The sequence below is a fragment of the Protopterus annectens genome, chromosome 3.part0, assembly GCF_019279795.1.
Source record: "Protopterus annectens isolate FY-2018-M chromosome 3.part0, PAN1.0, whole genome shotgun sequence".
In the NCBI taxonomy this organism is placed as follows: domain Eukaryota; kingdom Metazoa; phylum Chordata; order Ceratodontiformes; family Protopteridae; genus Protopterus; species Protopterus annectens.
Genome location: NC_056731.1, coordinates 1,197,538,100 through 1,197,561,592, shown reverse-complemented (window position 1 = coordinate 1,197,561,592; position 23,493 = coordinate 1,197,538,100). Strand labels below are relative to the sequence as shown.

At 40.0% G+C, this 23,493-nt stretch overlaps 1 protein-coding gene across 1 annotated transcript in view; it reads right to left on the bottom strand.

The window, feature by feature from the left end:
- DNAH5 (dynein axonemal heavy chain 5) overlaps positions 1-23,493 on the bottom strand; it is a 1,226,896-nt gene that overhangs the window by 194,634 nt on the left and 1,008,769 nt on the right. The window contains exons 35-36 of the mRNA XM_044065791.1: positions 15,350-15,555; positions 3,952-4,155 (exon numbers count right to left, since the gene is read on the bottom strand). Coding sequence (XP_043921726.1) covers positions 3,952-4,155; positions 15,350-15,555 — 410 coding nt within the window. The remainder of the gene's footprint in view (positions 1-3,951; positions 4,156-15,349; positions 15,556-23,493) is intronic.

Genomic DNA, 23,493 nt, shown 5'->3' with positions numbered 1-23,493 from the left:
ACTCATAATCAGAAATCTGAGGGGAAAAATGAATCTGTCCCAACATCTTCCTGTTCAGATTCTGAATCGTGAATCTCTTCAAGAAACAAAAAATCCTTTATTTTACCAGAAATTACTTTACAAGAAGAATAAACAACCTGAATTAAACTGTGAGCCAGACCCAGTAAACTACTCCTATCTAAAGAAATTTGAGAAGGACTAGATACGTGCATAGTTTTTGGTTTCTTTTGACAAGAAAAATGGGGTTAACTGTGTTAAAAAATGGCAGCAGCTGCTTCCCAGGGATGGTCACAGCATTCTGCACAACACAGAAAACTTCCTTGTTCCCTCTCCCATGACAGACAAGACTGACTCTCTCTCTTGCCCACTCAGAAGACTCCAACAGCAGCAGAGGTTGTGGCTAACCCTTGGTCCATCGTGGCTGTAGGTGCTACACCAGAAAAATCTGGGGTAAAAGATAAGTGGTCTGAGGTAGAACAAATGGCTACAGCAGAGTCAACCACCTATGGCTATGGTAAATTGCTAGCTCACTATGGTGACCAAGGCTGTTTGCTTAAATTTTTATTTATGTGGCTGGAAGAAAGACTGACTATTGGGCTGGTAGTCTGTTGCATGGTCAAGCTGTAAATGGTGCCTATTTCCGTGGAAGACAAGCAGTAAATGACAGAAAAAACCACAGCAAAATGCACTTCAAAGACTATGCCAGCCCCACCAAGGAAAATAAACACAATTTCTATAGACACAATATGCTTTCAGTTAGTTAACACTGCTTTTAAACTGACAGAAAAACAAGTGCTCCATTTAAAAGTACATTGCACAACACTCCCAGCGTTCAAATAAAATTCCTGAAGTGCAAACTAATAAACAGCAACAAATTTAAGAAAATGGAAGTTTTTTTCCCCACAAAGGGAACTTATCTGTCCTGCAAAGGAAAGCACAAGCTGACAGTTGATCCTCAAAAGCCTCACAGGAATATACACCTTGACAGCAGTGAAGCTTTAGAGGACTTCACACCTAAACTTGCCTTTTAGTCAGCTCAGCTCACGATGATTGGCAGCTTGGGTGTGTGGAAGGTACCCTAAAGCTTTGGAAGCTGGCTGGCTGTTACATCCTTGGCAAAATAAAACCCTTTAGTTAAGGCTAGTACAGCAGTGAAGAATACGATGATATCAAAAAATTATTCTTACTTTGTTTTGATTTATTGAACTGCATAATGACCTTAATAATGTTGCCAAAACCCTGCTACAAAGACCACAAACCCACTCCGGTCAGCCTTTCCCCATGCTGCTTACGCTACAGCCTATAAGTCACTTATGACACCTATGAGATATTAAAAGCACCTCCCCTCCAGCTATCTTAACATCTTACTTATTACTTTTCATCATCTTCATGCCTTTCCAGCCCTCATACATTCCTCGCCTTACATGCTAGTCTTTCATTTCTATTCCATTTAAGCCTCGGTCATAATTCATAACTTTTGATCTTCAAAATTGGCAACATTACCTCTCATTTTGTGTAAGACATAGTCAAATGTGGAGTACTTAATAACAACTTCAACCAAGAACATAACAGCACTAACAGTGTTACATGTTTAAACGTGTTACTTTATACTTTAAAAAGTTATTTTGTTAAATTAATATGATTCAGTATTATTTGCCATGGATATCATTTAGAATTTGTTAACACTGAATACGTGACAGACCATTTTAATGTGCATCTGTAAGAAATATAGACTTTTTATGACTCAAATTGAGGAATATTTCTCATAATGAGGTACATTTGAGAGTTACGCTCCTGGTTTCATTAATCATTTTCTCCATATGGGACAATCTAAAATGCAATAATGTATAAGCACACAAAGAAAAATTATTCCCCTTAAGTTGCTACTACTTATGTAATAAAAGCCATTCCCAATCATAACCCTAGATGACACTGTGACAAAAGGATGTACTGCTTGCACAGCTAGCTGGAATTTTGTAAATAATTATATGTCATTTATGAATATCAACAGGATTTATATAAGATGTTTGTGCTACAAATGTATTAGAACTGTATGTCATATGTATATCAAACTTATTTGAACAGATGTTTGTGTTGAAAAGGTATTTGTATAATGCTTGTGTTTAAATTGTATCTACAGTGTGCCCTACTGGAAAATAACAGAAATGTACATGCACTATTTTAACTGTTTAAATCTATATGTTTTGACAGAGGAAACTGGAGGGTTAACCTCAGTCCAACAAACTTTAGAAAAATATCTGAAATTAAATTACTTTATAGGCTATGGAATAAACAGCTAAATATACCAAATATACTTAAACCTTTCATTGTTGCTGGTCTGTGTAGAGATATTCATGTTTTGAGAGTACTTGCATATTTATTTGGTGACACTGTGTGGGCCTCTTCTAATAGCCTTGCTCTTGGTCAAACTTCCATTTGTATTAGTATTAATACTACACAGTGAAATTGGACACCCTTTGTTAAGGGCCCTAAAGTAGCTGATAAGGAGTGACAGGTGGCAGTGAAAACTACATTATAGTCTGGGCAGAAGGGGGCATATCTAGTAAACCTGTGCCAGCCTTTCACGTGTGTGTGTGTGTGTGTGTGTGTGTGTGTGTGTGTGTGTGTGTGTGTGTGTGTGTGTGTGTGTGAGCTACGTGGGCAGAGTCATGCACTGGTTGGACAGAGAGGGTGTGGGATGAATAGGTCTGGTCACTCAGCTGACAGCGCAACTCTGTAGCCACGTCAGTGTAGAGTCTTACTGGGGATCTGGAGGAAGAAAGAGAAACCAGCCCTGGACTGTCTGTAGTCTCTGTGTGCCCTTACGGGAAACTGTACTTGGTGCAGAGAGCTGCATCTGGAAATACTGTGTGTGTACTTGTTATTCTCCCAGTGAACCTCCTCTCACAGTTGCCAGTAGTGAGGACTGAAGCTTCTTGATTACTGGTCTAGTGGTGGGTCATCACAGACACTATCCTCTTCCACATTATAAACTATATCTGCTTATTATATGTACACACTTGGGCACTCTTTACAGTGATATGCTGAAGCCCACTACATTATACTCATCTAGGTCCTCCTAGGTTATCTCTGCCCTCCTTCCAAACTGTCATCTCTATTATTACTCTTAGTTCTGCACCCACACAATAATGCACTATACTTTTTGATGAATAGTGACCATAATTAATTAGTGGATAACTGATTCTCAAAAGCATTTGTAAAATTTATTATCCAGCTGGCATTCTCCCTTACAGTTATTGGGTTTACACCTTCCATTAATAAAATCTAAACATAGGATTTATTTCAGTGCTCTGTGCGTTTACACATTTGCTCCATCCTACTGATGGTAACTACACAAACTACACATCCAGAAAATGAAGAGAATTGCTCCTGTCTTTGACACATGACTGAGATGTTTGCATTTCACACAGTTAAGTACCACTGAGCGAGGAGTTATTTTCTCTGTGGTGTTTCTAAAGGCATCACTAACAGATAATGCAGACATCTGTATGCCTACTTCTTTGTGCCAATACAAATCATTTTACCCTTCTTATATGGAAGCCAAATGACAGTTTTTAGTCAGTTTCAACAGCCTGTATGCTAGTCCATCCTCAAGTGTGAGTCACAGTCACTTCAGTAATGGTACCCTTCTTCTTGTTACAGAAATCATTGTTAACTGCATATAATACAAATAGTGCTACGCAAGTTTCAGATTCAGTTCTGCTTTGTCAGTGCACTTGATCTGAAGATCTCCCCTCTGCTACAGCCTGTAAGCTATGAACCTCTCAGGAAATGTGTCATCCATTTTAATAACTAACAATCACAACTTCTTGATTCCTTTGTAGCATCTCATAGGACACAGTCAAGGGCATTTTATTTCTAAAATAGATATTATCCAGTACTTAAGCCTTGCCCAAAACCAAAGCATAGTCAATTTTTTTTTATACAGACCTGTATGTACTGTGCGTACTGATCCAGTGAGGTACATCTAGGGATGGTATAGCTTTTGTAGAAGCAGAAATCTTGACTGAACATGTTTTCACTGAACCAGACTTTAGCAAAAGTATTGAGAAGACGTTTATCATAATCATCAGTGACTCTTCCACCATACTGTATCTCTCCAATCATATACCGCACAGTCACCCAAGACACTCCCTGCAGATATGAATGAAAAATAAAACAATATGAGCACAATATACAGGAAGACAGTTACAGATAAACTTTGCACTCTTTTTAATAAGATGCAAATCATTCAGTGGTCAAAAATGCAACTTACAAGTAAGATCCAACAGTTTTATATTATCTGACTTTATAAAAAGTCAGCACTACATTTGGCCTCTGCTCACATAAATGTGCAGCCCATGCTTCTAGTTACTTACATTCACCAGAAAGCCTGATGACAACCCATATAGACACACAGTTAAGAAGAAACAAAAAAAGATGATATATATATGTATATATATATATATATATATATATATATATATATATATATATATATAAACACTTTATAAGCTCAAAATCCTGAAATATTGAATTTCAGAATCTCGAGCCTATAAAGTCAAACGGATGGAAATCGCGAACCCGGAAATGTCGAATCTGACAATGTCGAACCCATGGTGTGGATAGCACGTTAGGTAAGTGTTGTTTATTTCAGGGTTTTGGGGAGGGATTGTGTGTTTGTGAGTGTGTTGGGACGTTTTATGTGGGGTTAGGGTACGTAGGTCAGAGTCTGAGCGTGTTAGTGTTGGGAGTGGTGGTGTTTGTATGTTTGTAATATCTGTTTGTGCGGGGGGGTGTGGAATGTGTGTTGCTGGTTTGTCTGTGTTATGGAGTGTAGTGTGACCTTGCAGTTAGTATATATTAGTAGGGGGGTTGTGGAGAGTGCAGGGGGGCTTGGCCCCATGCATATAATAAGGGTAGGTGTGTGTGTTTGTTTAGTTGTGTGCATGTGTGTTGTACTGCTCTTTGTACAGTGCTGGGAGGGGTGTGTGTGTCTGTATGTGTTGTGTAGTGTTGTACTGTGTCTTTTTTCAGTTTTGTAATTTTGGGAGTTTGGGTTTCGTGGTTTTGTGGTTTCAGTTACTTGGATTTTCGACTTCATGGTCTCGAGACACTGAAATTTGATATTTAAGTATTTTGAGATTATGAAGTGAATCCATATATACATATAGTTCTCCTTTATAATAGCAAAATACTGAAATCTAAAATTTCAGTATTTTGCGACCATCAAGGCAAATTTTTAAAATGTCAAAAGTGCATAATCGCGAATCTGAAATATTTAAATTCGCAGTTATGGTTCATAGGTTGGTACTAGGCTATCAGCCCTAGGGCCTATACAAGCCTAGCCATAACAATTCCCTGGCTATTTCTTTCCACACTATTTACTTCCCTGGATCCCTGTCTGGCAGGGCGACTGACGTGATCCCCGGGGTGAATTTCCTTTCTCCCATCCAATCGTCAAAGTTCATTTTGAAGAGGGCCAAAGAGGCACTCTGCTTGACATGTATGGGCAATCTATTCCAGAGTCTGGGGAGTCTCTGGGTCAGAAACCTATCCCTCCAGCATGTTTTGTTTATTTTGATGACAAGGTTTAGATCCCTGAAGCGTGTGGCTCTGAGGGATTTGGATTTCTTTAAGTGTAGCATGTCCAACAGCTCTGGGTTTGACATGGCCTTGTATGTTAAGCAGAGATCGCCTTTAAGTAGACGATATGCGACAGAGTATAGCTGGAGTTTCTTAAGGCGGTCAGCGAAGGGCATCTGCTTTAGGCCTATGATTCTTTTAGTGAGGTATTTCTGTGGCCTTTCCAGTTGTTGCAGATGTCTTGAGAGGTACATACCAAATGGGGCATTGTACTCTATAATGGGTCAAATGAGGGATGGCTTTACATTAGGTGACGTGCGCTGTTTGGTTTGGATGTTTACGTAGTGTATGGATTTACGTGGAATATAAGGTAAGTGAGTGCTTTGTAAGGGTTTTGGGTAAGAGTTTGAGTGTATGTGAGGTTGTTTGTAAGTTGTATGTGTGGGTTAGGGTAGGTAGGAAGGTGAACGTATGAGTGGGTAACTGTTGGATGTGTTGATGTTTGTCTATGTGTGATGTGTGTGTGTGTGTGTGTGTGTGTGTGTGTGTGTGTGTGTGTGTGCCCGAGGGACTGTGGAATGTCTGGGTGTGAGTGTACTGTCTTTCACTCTGTGTGTGATCACGGAGTTAGTATATATAAGTAGGGGGTGTGGGGAGTGCAGGGGGGCTTGCCCCCCTTTTTAAGTGGATGTGTGGTGTTTTGTTTTTGTGTGTTTGTTTTGTAGTGTGGGTGTTGTGGTTTATCTGTGGTGTGGTGTATGCTATGTGTTAGGGATTTGCAGTTTCGGGATTGTGAAGGTTCGGTATTTGAAGGTTTCGCCTTTATGGTCTCGAAATAGTGAATTTCAAGATTTCAATATTTCACAATTATAAAGTGGAACCATATATATATATATATATATATATATATATATATATATATGTATATATATATATATATATATATATATATATATATATATATATATATATATATATAGATAGATATATGGTTCTACATCATTTGCTTGAAAATTAATTTGTCTGAATCACAAATAACTGAACACAACTGACCAAAAACACATTTGACTAACTCATAATTGACAGAAAACTGTAAAAGATAGTGAGTGATTCTGTTATTGCTATTATGGAAATGATTCTAGAAGAGTATGCATGCAATTATACTCCTAACTGTCCACTTCACAGCTCCGATCAACATTTCCTTGACATCTACAAACCCACAAAAACACAGGTAAACTCCTGTACAAATACTCAGTGTTCCGGGTCTGGAACAAACTCCCCGCTTCTGTAAGAAATACCTCCCAAAACATTTCAAAAAGAAATAAAACAACACTTGCAAACACATGACTGCCCCTCTGTAAACCCCACCTCCCTGTCTCCATCCTCCATCTTTATCTTCCACATTTCTTCTCCCTGGCATAACTCCCATTTCTTTTCTCCTTTTTCATAAAAAGGTCTTACCATTCTTTCAAGTGCAACTACTTTCTATTCAAATGCGTACAGTTTTTGTGACCACATTATATGTAAATACCCAAATACAAAATAGCCTTGTTCTATTCAAATGCGTATAGTTTTTGTGACCATGTTATATGTAAATACCCAAATACAAAATAGCCTTGTTCTATTCAAATGCGTATAGTTTTTGTGACCACGTTATATGTAAATACCCATATACAAAATAGCCTTGTTCTATTCAAATGCATATAGGTTTTGTGACCACATTATATGTAAATACCCAAATACAAAATAGCCTTGTTCTATTCAGATGCGTATAGTTTTTGTGACCACGTTATGTGTAAATACCCATATACAAAATAGCCTTGTTCTATTCAAATGCATATAGGTTTTGTGACCACATTATATGTAAATACCCATATGCAAAATAGCCTTGTTCTATTCAAATGCGTATAGGTTTTGTGACCACGTTATATGTAAATACCCATATACAAAATAGCCTTGTTCTATTCAAATGCGTATAGTTTTTGTGACCACGTTATATGTAAATACCCATATACAAAATAGCCTTGTTCTATTCAAATGCATATAGGTTTTGTGACCACGTTATATGTAAATACCCATATACAAAATAGCCTTGTTCTATTCAAATGCGTATAGTTTTTGTGACCACGTTATATGTAAATACCCATATACAAAATAGCCTTGTTCTATTCAAATGTGTATAGTTTTTGTGACCACGTTATATGTAAATACCCATATAAAAAATAGCCTTGTATATTATTTCACTCTTGATTTTTTTTTCTCATCCTATCTGACTACCCTGTACATGATGTCTGTCTGTTGTAACGGCTTAGACTGTCTTTAGTTATGACTACTATGTACAATGTTTTTCTGTATGTAACTGCTTAAGTACTCCCTTATGTTACCGTCCCTTCATTTTTTATATGGTTTTGTACTATCTTTTTGTTCGGATTAACAACTGGAACTTTTCTCCTCAGGTCTCCACTGAAAATGGGATTGAACCCAATTAACAGAGGTCAAAAATAAATAAATACTACAATGTGTGGACTGGCAATGCCCGCTCTCATGTAGGACCAACAAATCTAGATGTTTATGCACCAGGAATGATTCACTCTGTGTAGTGACTGTTCTTTTCACCACAGTTATGGAACTCTGGAGCTAGTGTATATAGAAGTAAGAAGGTTATGGGTTGCCCCATTGTAAAAATACATGTTTTCAATTTATTTGTTGTAAGGAACATTTTCTATCAATTGTGATTCAGTCAAATGAGTTTTCAGTCAGTTGTGTTAACTGAATTCTTATTCAGTCAAATGAGTTTTCGATCAAATGACAAAGAACCTTACACATACACACATATATAAAGAATTAAGTGTGATATATTATACCTGATTGGCTTGTCTTAATAAAAGTTCAGCTAAAATAAGACATAGCTGATTACTAATTAAATACAATGGGTGTAGTAAATACTCTAGAACAAAAAGACTTATTTTTAAGAAGTAACTCCAAGGACAAAATGATTGACTTCAACAATTGGCTAAGCTTTTGGTGTCATTCTAAGGGGATCCAGTATCTGTCTGCCTGGGATGACATGGTCAACAGGCCACGATGCTTTGCCAGAGATGACCTGCACCTGTTGCCTCTGGGATTCTGGATACTGGCTAAGGCTCTTGCTGTCCCTATAGTGCCTTTTTTTAGGCAAGGTCCAAATGACAAACCCACCACTGTAACAGGAATAGGCAAACAAAAAATGAGGGTAATACTACTCAATGCTAGAAGTCTAAACCTGAAAATGCACTCACTCGAAGCACTCCTTAAAATGGAGAACATTGATATCTGTGCTGAGACTGAAACCTGGTTCAAGGCTCTGGACAGCACCCCTGCATTACCAGGCTATAACTCATACCATACCTTTCGGCCATCTAACCTGGACCTGAACACCAAAGATGGAGGTGTGTCCATATTCATTAAGGATATCCACACATCCAGGCTATTCGCCCAACATAATGCATCTGAAATTATCCAAGTGCAACTAACTCTGGACAAAACTGCAGTTCAAATTGTAGCTTGCTACAGATCCCCCACCATGCCCCAGGACTCCCACTCCTCTTTTCTTGATATACTGGAAAATATTAGAGTCCAACCAAACACCCTAATAATGGGCAATTTCAACTACTCCACCATTAACTGGGAAATCTACTCATGTACCAACTCCTTCACTCAACGCTTTCTAGAATTCATAAACTCCAATGCCCTGGATCAACTTATCCACACCCCCACCAGGAGCAACAATATCCTAGACCTAGTCATTACCAACATGAGTGACTGGTGTTCCACACCTGAAGTCAACTCCTCGTTGGTCAGATCCAACCATAAGCTAATCACCATAGATATCCACATCCCGCCCACACTCCCCATTAAAGAAACCACTGTAAAAAATTTCTCCAAAGCCAACTTCATGCTTCTTAAGACAGAAGCAGCAAACTTTACGACATCCATGCAGATGGGCAATGCAGTTATGACTGCAGAATCCCACACAAATGCACTCGATAAGCACTTAAACAAGTGCATGGATCATGCTATTCCTAACAGAACCAAGATGCTATCCTCCAGAAAAAGGAAGCCAATCTGGTGGTCCCTGCTATAAACAAACTCTACAACAGAAGGAAGAAACTTTTGCAGAAGAGTGTAAAATCCCAGGAATGGAGGAGCTCCCTGGTCAGCCTCAGTAAGAAACTGACATCCCTCATAAAATCCTCAAAAGCTAGTTATGAAAACAAGATTGCCACTGATTCTAAGGACAACCATAAAGCTTTCTATAGCTATGTAAAGAATCTCAATGGCAACACCCAGGTCTGCTCTGAGTTACAGCACAATGCCACGAAAATTACAGAACCAACTGATATTGCCAACATCCGATAGGTTCAGTGCTAACTTTATCCCCCTCTCACCCACTAAAGGGCCCATCTCTATACCAAAAGAATGCAAAGTTCCTGTAATCTCTCGGTTAAACAAGTAAAAACCAAACTCTCCAAAGCCAAGAACACAGCATCCATGGGACCTGACAACATTCTAGGCTGCATTCTACACGAACTACAGAATGAACTGGGATCCCACCTAAGCACCATGTTCAATCTTAGCTACACCTCAGGCTTTGTGCCCATTGAATGGTGCACAACAACGGTTATCCCACTCCACAAAGTGGGAGCCACCATAGACCCTGGGAACTACCGCCCCATTAGCCTAAAGAGCCTGGCCTGCAAGGCCATGGAATGTATCATCATGGAACTTATAAACAAAGACATTGGTAATCTCCAAACAATGGACCCCACCCAGTTCGGGTTTGTAAAAGGCAGATCATGTCTCCTAAACCTGATAGACTTCTTTGAAGCAGTCAGCAAAGCCGTAGATGAGGGTAAGGTGGTTCACACAGCCTATCTAGATCTTGCCAAGGCTTTTGACACCATCCCCCACACTGGAATTATAGATAAACTCACTAAACTAGTTATAAGTCCCTATGTCACAAGATGGGCTGCCAACTGGCTCACTGACAGAACTCACACTGTGACTCCAAATCCAACTTCAAACTAGTGACAAGTGGAGTAACACAGGGTTCAGTCCTCGGTCCTCTCCTGTTTGGTATCTACAGGCTAACACAGAAGGTCTTTGGCTAACGAAGTTTGCAGATGACTGCAAACTAGGAGCCATAATCGAAACTCCTAACGATGTGGACATCCTACAAAAGGGCCTCACTGAGAAAGATGCCTGGTGTCAAAGCCATGGCCTCAAGATCAATGCCAAAAAGTGCATTGTCACCCCTTGTGTTAAAAATGCTGTACCCATGACCTTCCACATAGGTGGTAGTCTACTTAACACCAAAAGTTTGATAAGAGACCTTGGGACACAGGTGGACAATAGTCTCTCCTTTGATGATTACATCGCCACAGCAGTCAGGAAATCCTTCTACGTGGCACACCTCATCACAAAAGGTTTCTCATCCAGGAAAAAAGAGGTCATTGTTCTCCTTCTACTCATCATTCATTAGACCCATTATGGAGTACAACACCCCTTTTGGTATGTACCTCACAAGACATCTACAACAACTGGAAAGGCCGGAGAAATACCTCACAAAGAGGATTATCAGCCTCAAACAGATGCCCTACACAGACCGTCTCAAAAAACACCAGCTTTACTCCATTGCATATCGCCTACTCAGGGTCTATCTCTGCCTAACATACAAATTATGTCAAACCCAGAGCTGTTGGACATGTTCCACTTAAAGAAATCCCAATCCCTCTGAGCCACACGCTCTAGGGACCTAAACCTTGTCACCACAATAAACAGAACATGCTGGAGGGATAGATTCCTGCCCCAGAGACTTCCCATACTCTGGAACAAACTACCTATCTATATCAAACACATTTGCACTCTTCAAGAAAAATCTTGATGATTGGATGGGAAATAGGAAATTCACCCCGGGGATCACCTCTGTGGCTCTGCTCGACAGGGCACAGGAAAATAATTTTCTTGGGTGGCGAAAGCCAGGGTACCTTTTTGGCTAGGCTTATATAGGCCCCAGGGCCAATAGCCTAGTACCTACCTATGACTCTAAGATTATCCATTCTAAGGCACATGTACAGCCTATGCTCTTACTTACATTAATTGTTGTCTGTTCTTCTCTTACCATTATTCCCATCCCAGATGTGAAAAGAAAAAAATGTACTGGCTAGCTTTAAATAAAACTAAATTGTACACTGCTCTGGTAAATACAATGAAGTATTTGGGTACCAATAACGCTGCTATGTCGTATTAACTTCCATTTTTTTTACTAAGCTGCTTGCCTTTGTAATGCTTAACTTTACGATTTCCACAGCAAACAATGCCCATGTCTGTCCAGATTTATTACCTATACCTGTAGTCAGCTTATCTCCATGGAAACTTCTGCAGTGATGCTTGCATCAAGTACTGTCTCCTCTACATTGTATAACTAGATAGGTAGGGGGTTATAATCTCACAGCAGTCAATTTGTGTGTGTATGTCGGTTGAGCATACAGTCATATAAATATGACCTTAAGTACTGCTGACCTCACTGAACTAGCAGTCTCTTGAAAATGTTGGGGATGGGGGTTGGTTTGAAGTATTTACATCACAGACACAAAGTATAGGGCTTGATTCTCACTTTTGGAATAGAAATTGGCTTGGCTTAAAATGTCCCAAAATGGCAGCTAGCTTTAGTTCCTACTTATGAATTTTATGAACTTATGAATCATAAGAACAGAATGTACAGCTGACCTCAGCTATAAACGTTTCAACTCGCACTGAATATTTTTTGCCAAAGGACAGCATTTCATTACATTTACAGTGTTCTCCTATTTTTAGAAAGCCCACATGCTTACACAAAAAAACTATTAGATTAAGCCTAGGGCATTAAATGAGACAATCATCTATGAAAAAGTAAGAGAAAGCATCTCAACTATGTCAGTGCACTTTTACACCCCAGTCCTCTCCCCAACAGCCCAACATTACAGCATGTTTGCTTAATCATGCTCTTGTACAGCTTTTTTTCTCTTTTTACATTATAATACCTACATTTCTTAAAACTAGAAAAGAGAAAAAAGTACTTGTTAACTTTGGTGTCTTTATCACATTCAATAATCATAACATGGAATTTATATCTTAAAATGGTTTATACAAATATTGCTATGAACAAAATTTTTTTTACTTATAATTACTATTTTTCCTTCCAAACATTCATGACATGAAATGAGGGATATGCCTTTCAGTCTCCCACAAGTTTAACAAAGTCAATAAAAATCCAGTCACTGTCATGTACTTTTTCATGTAAAGCCATACTTCACAAATGTGATTACTGAATAGATATGAGACTAGAAAGCATTGATTTCAGTGTTGCTGGTGGTCTTCCTGTTCATCTGCATCTTCCAACCAATACTCTGGTTCAAGCTCAAGGTAGTTCCAATTCTACTAGCCAACTCCTGTGAATTTTTTTTCAAGCATTTTCCTTTGGAACACTGGAAAAGGATTCACTGGGAAAGTCTCTCTATGGGCTTTATTATCAGAATAATGAGAAGCAGGGTCCTCTTCTGTTTGATGGCTCAGTTTTTGTTGAACAAATTTTTGTATTTCTTAATTAGCCTGTTTTGCATCAAAAAATGACTGATTGTCTAGGAAAGAATATTCTGAAGAAAGCCGAATATATTGCCTTGAATCTTACACCTACCTCTTGACATTCCATAACTGCTGGGATAAATTTGCTTCTCTTCTGCCTGGTGTACAGTGAATAATCACTTTCCACAAACAATTCTACTGTTTCCAAATATTAATATGCTGCTCTTCTGCACAGTTTTTTTCAGGATCAAATCTTTCTGCTGGTATGATTTCATATTTACTAATAAAGGTCTTGGCTGCTTTCTCATGGCCAGGTTTGGAGCATACACACAATTTGCACTTTCAGTTAACAAATCCTTCTGTGGAAAACCAGTCCAGTTGCTTAAACAATACAGTCTGCTCCTTCCAGTTTTTCTGGTACAGCAGAAAATCTCAGGTTTTCTCTGTGTGCTCTGTCCTCTAACTACCATTTTTTGAAACAGCGCTTCCTGACCAGTTTCATACTCAGCCAGCATTTTCTTCATTTTGACCTCTGATTTTTCAGTTCATCCGAAGAGCTATTCAAAGCTTCTTCAATGTTTTTTAGCCTTTTATGTGAGTCGATACAGTCCTGCAGTGCTTTATTTATTTTAATTAGTTCTGAACACATTTAACTTATTTTTTTCCTCTACTTACTGGATGCCACGTCTTGTACCAAAGCTGGAGCTTGAAAAGCTTTTTGCTGAATAGCTGCAAGATTCTTCACGTTGTTTTCTCTTCACCTTTTCTATCTGATTTTCTTTCAGAGTCTATTAAGTTTTTTTTTCTTTACTGGCATCCAGACACTTTACTTATTACCCAGTAACTGAATTTTACTAAAACCGACAAAATTACTAGCTTTTATCTCTCAGTGTTTTTTTTTTCACATTGGGAGAACTGAAGTTAAGCTGCTGATCACTGTGCAGCCATCTTGGAAGTACCCTAAAGATAGTTATTTTTGGTCTCCCAGTCACCAAATCTTCATATATAAACTACAAAAATATTAGAGTTGTACATCTAATAATGCTGGCTTCTGAAAGTATATAATTTGGTCTACTCCATTTTACTTCTGCTCTGTAGCAGTTATTAAATAATTCATGACCTAACAGAGTAACATTAATGTGCAAGCTCTCAACAACGTTTTTCACTAATACCTAAAATGACCCTAACATTCAAATGAAATTCTACAATTCCATCACCCCACTATACTGTGTTTACGCTTTCGTTTTATGTAACAGTATGAAAGAAAACTGCTGGACAATCTTGTCATGTTTTAGTAATATATATCTTAATTACATTTCCTAGACTTGATGATAAATATAGTTGAACTTATTGCCCATATTTAAAAACAGTCAAATGCATTTCACTAACTGTTTATATATCCTAGTATGCTACTGTAATTTCTAATGTTATATCACATGGCTCAATTAAGCCCATAATCACTACATTAAATACAATAAAAGGAAGGATGATGGTACAACTATAAATGTTGCTGCCTCACAATACCTGGCTCTCCGGTTCAGCTTGCAGCAGGGTGCCCTGTGTTTGAATGTGCATGTTCTCTTAATGGCCATGTGGGTTTTCACTGCAGTCGACAGTTTCTCCCCACATCTCAAAGGCATGTTGTTAGGAAAACTAGTGATCTTCTAAATTGCCCTAGGTGTCTGTTTAGGCTGCATGTCAACGTGTGTGTGTGTGTGTGTGTGCATGTCTGTCTATGTCTGTGTTTTCAGTCTGAAACACAGTGCTGCTCCGTCCAAAACTGGGCCAATGCCTTATACCTGTTGCTTTCCCATATATGCTCTAGCTCTCCTACCCATGAACAAGTAAAGTAGTTATAAGAAAGAAAGTATAATAACTATAGAAATGTTAACAATTGTATTCCCAGAGAGATATCTACTATTATTCTCTTTGTATCCCCTCCCATTTCTCAACTCTCCCTAATGAGCAGGGAAAGGTTTTAATAACATTCATGAAGGTGAGTATACCAATATGACATGTAGCGACACAGTTGGTATAAATCATGGTTATCATAAATATATGCTCTGTTTTGACCCAAAATATTATTTTCATGCATGAGTTATTCAAAGTAATTTCTCTGAAAAACAAAATAACCCAAATGAAATAGGAGAGGTCATTTTACCTTTTTGATATCCATGTCATCTAAATGATTCTGTACAAACTGTACTGTAGCATTGAAATCAGCCTGGTTGAACTCATACGGTATGTTCCATCCCAGAGGGCCAAATTTCCGTCTCTCCTGCACTGTAGAGTGCAAAAATGCAACTGCATATAGCATGGGCTTCCACTGTCCCATATTGCTGACATCTAAGAGATCTTGACTGATTGCTGTAAAAAAGAGAATGCAAAGTCAGTGTATAGGTGGATAGTTTTCTCTCAGCCTTTAGTCTCCCAGATCTGGAACACTGTCTTAGAAATAACAGCCAAATGTTAAAGCATCCACTAACAACGTTAATTAAGGGTTGGCAGTATCATTAATTTATATTCCTTTATACTTGTAAAATGTTCTGCTGATAGAACAATTCAGTGTTATGGGGGGGCACAGTTTTTTCTGTATGCTTTTTTCTCTCCATGTCTGCTGACCATCAAGCCTCCCCTATCAGTTTTGAAACAATTCATTATCCTGCACTGGATATCCCTAGCATGGACACAACAGCCAACCGGAAGGGCCATCACCCGGTCTGCCATAGAGGTGGGCTGCACCCGTAGTAGCATCCTAACAATGAGGGGATTTCTAGTAAAAAGAACCAACATTTAGAGGGAGCCATCTATGCCCTTCTTATGCATGTGTGCACTAATACTACCAAGCTAATAAGGGCTACCATCACCTGCTTGGGATGACTAAGCTCACATGCCTGGTCCTGGCAATTTTCAGTGCTGTGCAATCCTTTGCATGCATGGTGATTGCTTGCTGCCTGAAACTACCTCTCCCTTCTCCAAGGATGGCCAAGATGACAACAGCAGCTTACTTCACACCATCCAGGTTTGGTATTTCCAACACCTACACAGCTGTTTGAACTTCTGTCATCTAAGTCATAGTCTGGCTTTAATGCAAAGGCATAATTTACATCATGGAATATGAAAGAAAAGTGTAAGTCTTTCACTATGACATGAAGCCAGGACTTTCAGCAATCAATGTCACTGATGCCACTGCCTCTGGACCAAAGTACTGAGCCATTTCCTAAACAAGGCAATTTCCTTTAAGCTAGCCATAACTAGCCTGTTGTTTTAAGGTCAAATTACACAAAGACAAATATGAACATGAAAACACCACTGAAGGCATTATTTAAATCAAGGAATATAAAAGTAAAGTTTTGGCCTTTGACCTGGACCTAGGATTATATGTAGATTTTAGTCTTTTGCCTTAATAAGGGATTTCAGCTACTCACGTGTGTATGCGTGTGTGTAGGTTACTAATATTTTTTTGAAGTATTGGACAGATAATGGATTTTTCATTTGGAAGGACTTCTTCCAAGGCCAAGAACATTCATGCCTTACTTTAAAGCAGTGCAAGAACTGGAGTATATATTCTGATTTTAGACTATGGCAATATCTGCAACTCAGAAACCTTAGACAGATTATGGCAGCATCATGCGCACCAGCACACATTCATTCCCCCAATCTACATCCATTCTTTCTCACCTGTGCCCATCAATTCTAAGTAGTAGAGGAAAAAAGGACTTTCTCTGCTTTTAAAAACAGTACCAAGGAACTTACTGCAACTTATGCTGCTGCCACACACAAAGTGCTGAAGTACATTTCTGTAGCAGCATTCAGAAATGCTGTTACAGAAGTGAATACAGGTACTGCAAGCACTACCAGTAGATCAGCATTTCCCTATCATGGCCCCTAACATCATCTGCCTGGGGCAGCTGCCCTTTTGCCCTAACCTAGCTAGACTTCTGCTAGCAGATAATGCAATAGCACACATAGCTGGGAATGCTAGTCTCTCCATTAAAGTTATTTCTGCTATTGTTAATGTTCCACATAAAACAGTATCATTACTCTTTCCAAATGTTAGGGAAAATAGTGAAAATATTGAAAAAACCTCTTACAGATGAAAAAATGGGACTGTACTTTGTTGGCTTAAAAACACAGGTACTTTTCTAGCACAAGCATTTATACAGTTGAAAATGGTACCTCAGTGGCAGCATTTGCTTAGTGGGTTTTCTGAGGGGATATGGATGATGGGATATGATGGTATTATGACAGTCAGGTTGCAGATTACACACACATTAAAAGACTACTACCACAATAAAGCGATATGGATAAGATACACAACTCTACAACACAGACCACCCGAAGACAAATCCCTCCTCTCATGGACATTAAGTTCTTGTTTTAGAAATAAATTCATTACAATATGATCTTGATTAACCTGGCAAACTGTGCCTTGCGTAACAACCCTTAGAATTTTTGCTATAATTGTCTCTTTGTTTGATAACATTACCAGAGAATAGTAATCAGTCTATTTAGAAAAGACTGTAACAAGTAAATCAAGCAAGGTACAATACAAGTAGTAAAGGAAAAGAAGCAAACAATTCTGGAACAACAGAAAAAGCTTTTTACCTTTTGAATACAGATTACAATTTTCTCTGTGGTTCTAGAGCAGTTTTTTTTTTGCTAATATTAGTAAATTCTTATGGGGGCTATATACAAGTATTTTGCCAAACTCCATAAGAAAGAAATAAGAGATTCTTCCTAACTTAACAGAACATTTAAGTAAACTAGCAACAAGCAAAATGGAGCCATTAGGAAGATCAAAGCAAAATGTGAACTTACATCAGCCACTAAAACCAAAAATAACCACAATTCTATTTTTAACTACATCAGGAAGTTATGAACTGACACCCACTAATGTTTAGCACTAGTTCACAATAATACTGCCCTCTCTAACCCAACAGAAATAGTTAATATCTTACCTGTCAAATTTAGGGCAAATTTTACTCCACCCATAGTAATAGCTATTCCAGAGATTCCACAGTCCCAGTCACACCCTTTAATTATTATGCAACAAGTCCTCCCAGCCCTCTCAAAAGTTAAGAGCACTTCTTTCACTCTAGATTGCCTGATTATCAGTAGCATATCCATATTTAAACTGTTTAATCTAAGCCTCTCCACTGGTAACAGTTCTACAATTTGGAAAACAGCCACTGTAATGCTATTACACAAGGGTGGCCCAACCCTCACAAGCTACACGTGAAATATGGAACATATTGTCTCACACCCCAGTGATACAGAAATTGCAAATCTGTTAAGGCTAACTTTATCAAATGAAGGTCCTGCCTCTTTAACCTCATCAGTTTTATTTGAAAAGGTAAACAAACTAGTGGATTGTCATTATGCAGTTCCTACAGCATATCTCTACCTGGTCAAGGCCTTTGACATTATTCCCTATGGATGTATAACTGACAGATTTTTAAATCTGGATGCAAATCCTTATGTTGTATGGTGGATAGCTAACTGGTTGTCTGACACAGCATGTTTACAGTTATAGCTGGCACTTCTAAAAGCAAAAGAGTTACAAGTGATGTTTCACAGGGCTCAGTGTTGGACCCTCTCGTTCATAGGTTCATATGTTGATACTAGGCTATCTGCCCTAGGGCATTTATAAGCCTAGCCAGAGTATGTTTGGCTTACGCCACACTTTTAGATTAGTTGACTGTGCCTCTGTATAGTAGGTCACAGAAGGTAGCCCTTTTAAGGTTTGTTTACTGTACCTCTGTCAAGCAGCGACACAGAAGAGATCCCAGGGGTAAACTTACGATCTCCCATCCATTTGTCAAGATTTCTCTTGAAGAGGGTCAGTGAGGGGCTCTGCCTGACATGGATTGGGATTTTGTTCCAGAGTGAGGGGTGCCTCTGGGATATATATGAATCTGTCCCTCCAGCATGTCCTATTTATTTCTGTGCTGAGGTTCAGGTCCCTGGAGTGTGTAGCTCTAAGGGATTTAGATTTTCTGAGGTGAAGCATGTCCATTAATTCTGGGTTGGACATGGCTTCATACGTCAGACACAGATTGCCTCTGAGTAGGTGGTACGCAACTGAGTAGAGCTGGAGTTTCTTTAGCCGAACTGCATAGGGCATCTGTTTGAGCCCCTTGATCCTCTTGGTGAGATACTTTTGGGGTCTTTCCAGTTGCTGAAGGTGTTGGGTAAGGTACATCCCAGACAGGGCATTGTACTCAATTATGGGCCTGATAAGTGATGAGTAGAGGGGCACAATGACCTCTCTTGATCTAGATGTGAACCCTTTCATGATAAGGTGGGCTATATAGAAGGTCTTTCTAACCACTTTGGCAACATGATTGTCAAAGGAGAGATTGTTATCTATTTGGGTCCCCAAGTCCCTAATTACTTCTTCCGTACTTAATGGATTACCACCTATGTGGTAATTTGTGGGCACTTTGTTTTTTCCAAAGGGGATGACTATGTACTTTTTGGCATTTAGCTTTAGGCCATGGCTCTGGCACCAGTTATCCATCTCTGTGAGACCCTATTGGAGGATGATTGTGTCAGTCGGAGAGTCAATTATAGCACCCAGTTTGCAGTCATCTGCGAACTTGGTCAGCCATAGTCCACCCGTGTTAGCCTGTACCTCGGAGAAATATATACCGAACAAGAGAGGTCCCAAGACTGTGCCTTGTGGGACACCACTTGTAACTGGTTTAGAGTCTGACATGCCACCTGCTATTCTGACCATGTGGGTTCTATCCCTGAGCCAGTTTGCAACCCATCTTGTAACATAGGGGTTGCTATTTAAGCTGGTGAGCTTATTTATGATGCCCGAGTGGGGTACTGTGTCAAAGGCCTTTGTGAGGTCCAGGTAGGCTGTGTGGACTACCTTCCCTTCATCTATGGCTTTGGTAACTGTTTCAAAGAAGTCAACCAGGTTCAAGAGGCAAGATCTGCTCTTAACGAAGCCGAATTGGGTAGGATCCAGTGTCTGGAGGTTCCCAATGTCTTTGTTTATGATTTCCATGATGATACGTTCCATAGTTTTGCAGACCAGGCTAGTCAGGCTTATAGGGCGATAGTTTCCGGGGTCAGTTGTGGCACACCTTTGTGGAGTGGGGCCACTGTTGCTGTACGCCATTCCTTGGGAACATATCCTGTAGTAAGGCTGAGATTGAACAGTGACTTTGTATGAGGGTTTAATTCTTCTTAGAGCTCGTGTAAGACGCAGCCCGGGACACCGTCTGGTCCCATTGATGCTGTATTTTTAGCTTTGGAGAGGGCAGCTCTCACCTGTGCATCTGTGATCTCAGGAAGGCTACACTCTGTTGGGATAGACATTTGCTCTTTTGGGGAAGGGGAGTTTGCACTGAATCTTTCTGCCAAGATGTTGGCAATGTCTGTGGGTTCAGTGAATTTTTTGTCATTTTGCACTAACTCAGAGCATATCTGGGAGTTGCCTCCCAGGTTTCTGACATAACTAAAGAAGGCCTTGTGATTATCTTTAGTGTCTTGTGCAATTTTTCTTTCAAAGCTGGCCTTAGAAGATTTTATGAGGGATCATAGTTTCTTGCTAGTACTGATCAGTGATGCCTTCCCTTTTTGGGATTTTGCTCTGTCATGTAGTAGCTTTCTCCTTCTGTTGTATAGCTTATTTCTGGCCAGGGTCTACCAGACAGGTCTCCTGCCTTTGGAGGAGTGAGTCTTGGTTTTATTTGGGATAGCATGCTCCATGCATTCCTGTAGGTGTCCATAGAATGCTTTTGTAAAGGATTCTGCATTTTGGGCCGTATTGTCCACTGGCCTGGGGGCTTTGAAGGATTCCACCTCAGTTTTGAGAAGTGTGAAGTTTGCTTTTGAGAAGTTCTTCACCGTGGTTTCCTTGGCTAGGGATGGGGATGGAATATGGATGTCCAGTGAGATTTGTTTATGGTCTGATCTTACCAATGAGGGGTATACCTCTGGTGTGGAACATAGAGACCCCATGTTGGTGATGACCAGATCCAGTATGTTTTCCCCTCTTGTGGGAGTGGTGACCAGTTGTTCCATAGCATTTGAGTTTATAAATTCTAGGAACCGTTGGGCGAGGGTGTTTGGGCTTGAGTAGTTTTCCCAAACAATGTTTGGGTAGTTGAAGTCACCCAATATAATAGTGTTTGGAGAGACCTTCATATTCTCCAGTGTTCTCAGGAAAGTCGAGTGAGGTTCCTGTGTTTGGGAGGGTGGTCTGTAGCAGGCTACAAACTGAAAGGCAGTTTTGCCCACTGTTAGTTGCACATGGATGGTCTCCGAAGCTTTGTGCAGTGCCACTAGCCTGGAGATGTAGGTATCTTTGATAAATATGGATACTCCCCCTCTTTTTGTGGTTCGGTCCGAGTTTTGGGGCCGGAAAGCATGGTAAGAAGTATAGACTGGTACTGCTGGGATGCTCTCGGGAGCCTTAAACCAGATTTCTGTTACTGCACAGATATCGATATTCTCCATACTGAGGAGAGTCTCGAGTGCATGCATCTTGAGGTTTAGACTTCTGGTGTTGAACAGCATTACCCTTAGTTTTTTTTTCTTTGTGTTGTCTATGGGGGTGGGTTTGTCTTTTGAGCCTTGCCTAAAAAAGGCACTATGGGGGAGGCAAGAGCCTTAGCCAGTATTCGAAAGCCCAGGGGTGACAGGTGCAAGCCATCCCTAGCAAAGCAACGTGGCTTGTCGAGCATGTCATCCCAGGCTGACAGACACTGGATCCCCTTTGAATGACACCAATACTTTAGCCAATTGTTAAAATTGATCATTTTGTCTTTATACTGTGGCATCATTCTTGGTGAGGGTAAGATGCTACTCAAGGTCAGGGTCATACTGGCCTGGGCTACATGATCAAAGAGCTCCTGTACGTCTTTTTTCATGTAGTCCAGGGAGGTACATCTCAGGTCATTCACACCAGCATGGACAATGATGGAGTCATACTTGTACTTGCTTTGGAGTGACCCGAGTGCTTGTGTTATGTGGCGGATCCTGGCACCCGACAGGCAGCTTACAGTGACCTTCTCCTTGTTCAGCCTGGTGAGTGGGACGTCAGTGTGTCTGACAATAGAGTCACCTATTACAAGTGTATTAGGTGTGTTGTTTAGCCTTAAGGGCTGTGACTGTGTGGCACACTGACTTTGTGAGCTATGTGTTACATGGATATTGTTTCGTGGTAGGTGTTGCTTGGATGTCTGCTTTGCAGGTCTCTGCTGCTTAGGCAGATTTTTATTTAGAGCCTCCGAGTATGTTTTTGTGTGTTTATGTGTTTGGTTTGCTGATGCGATAGGTCTATGTGAGACTGGATTTGTGGTGTGTGTGGTTATCTTCTCCTCCTGACAGGCTGTGCCAGTACTGGGTTGAGAGAGCTTAGCCTCCAGTTTGGCTATATAGTTGCATCTCTCACATATATTTGAGCTTGTTGGGAGGAGGAGAGGGTGGTCTGTATATCCACATCCCACCCCCACCCCAAACAAAAAAGACCACAGTGAAGAACTTCTCTAAAGCAAACTTCACACTACTCAAGACTGGTGTGGTATCCTTCAAGGCCCCCAAGCTGTGGAAACCCTTACAAATGCCTTCTACGAACACCTCCAGGACTGCATGGATCAGGCAATCCCTAATAAAACCAAGACTCTTTTCTCCAAGGGCAAATGTCCAGTCTGGTGGACTCCAGCCATAAACAAACTTTACAATAAGAGAAGAAAGCTGTTACATGATAGAGCAAAATCCATAAAAGAGAAGACACATTTGATCATTATCACTCATAAAATCATCCAAGGCCAACTTTGAGAGAAAAATTGCCATAGATTCAAAAGACAATCATAAGGCCTTCTTCAGCTATGTTAGAAACCTGGGTGGAAACTCCCAGATATGCTCAGAATTAGTCCAAAATGATACAAAAATCACTGAACCCACAGACATTGCCAACATACTGGCAGACAGGTTCAGTGCAAAAGTGCAGCCTCCCAGACATCTCCAATCTAAAAACACAGCATCAATGGGACCGGATGGTGTCCCCAGCTGTGTGCTACATGAACTCAATAAGGAACTAAACACATAAGGCAGCTGTTTGGATACATGCCAACTGTGGTCCCATAAGCTTAACAAGCCTGGTCTTCATAATGGAACTCATAAACAAAGACATAGGAGTTTGGCTTTGTCAAGGGCAGATCATGCCCGCCATGTCAGACTCCCGGGTCACAAGTGGTGTCCCACACAGCACAGTCCTGGCCCCTGTTGTTTCGCATCTACTTCTCAGAAGTACAGGCAAAGATGACTGCAAACTGGGAGCCA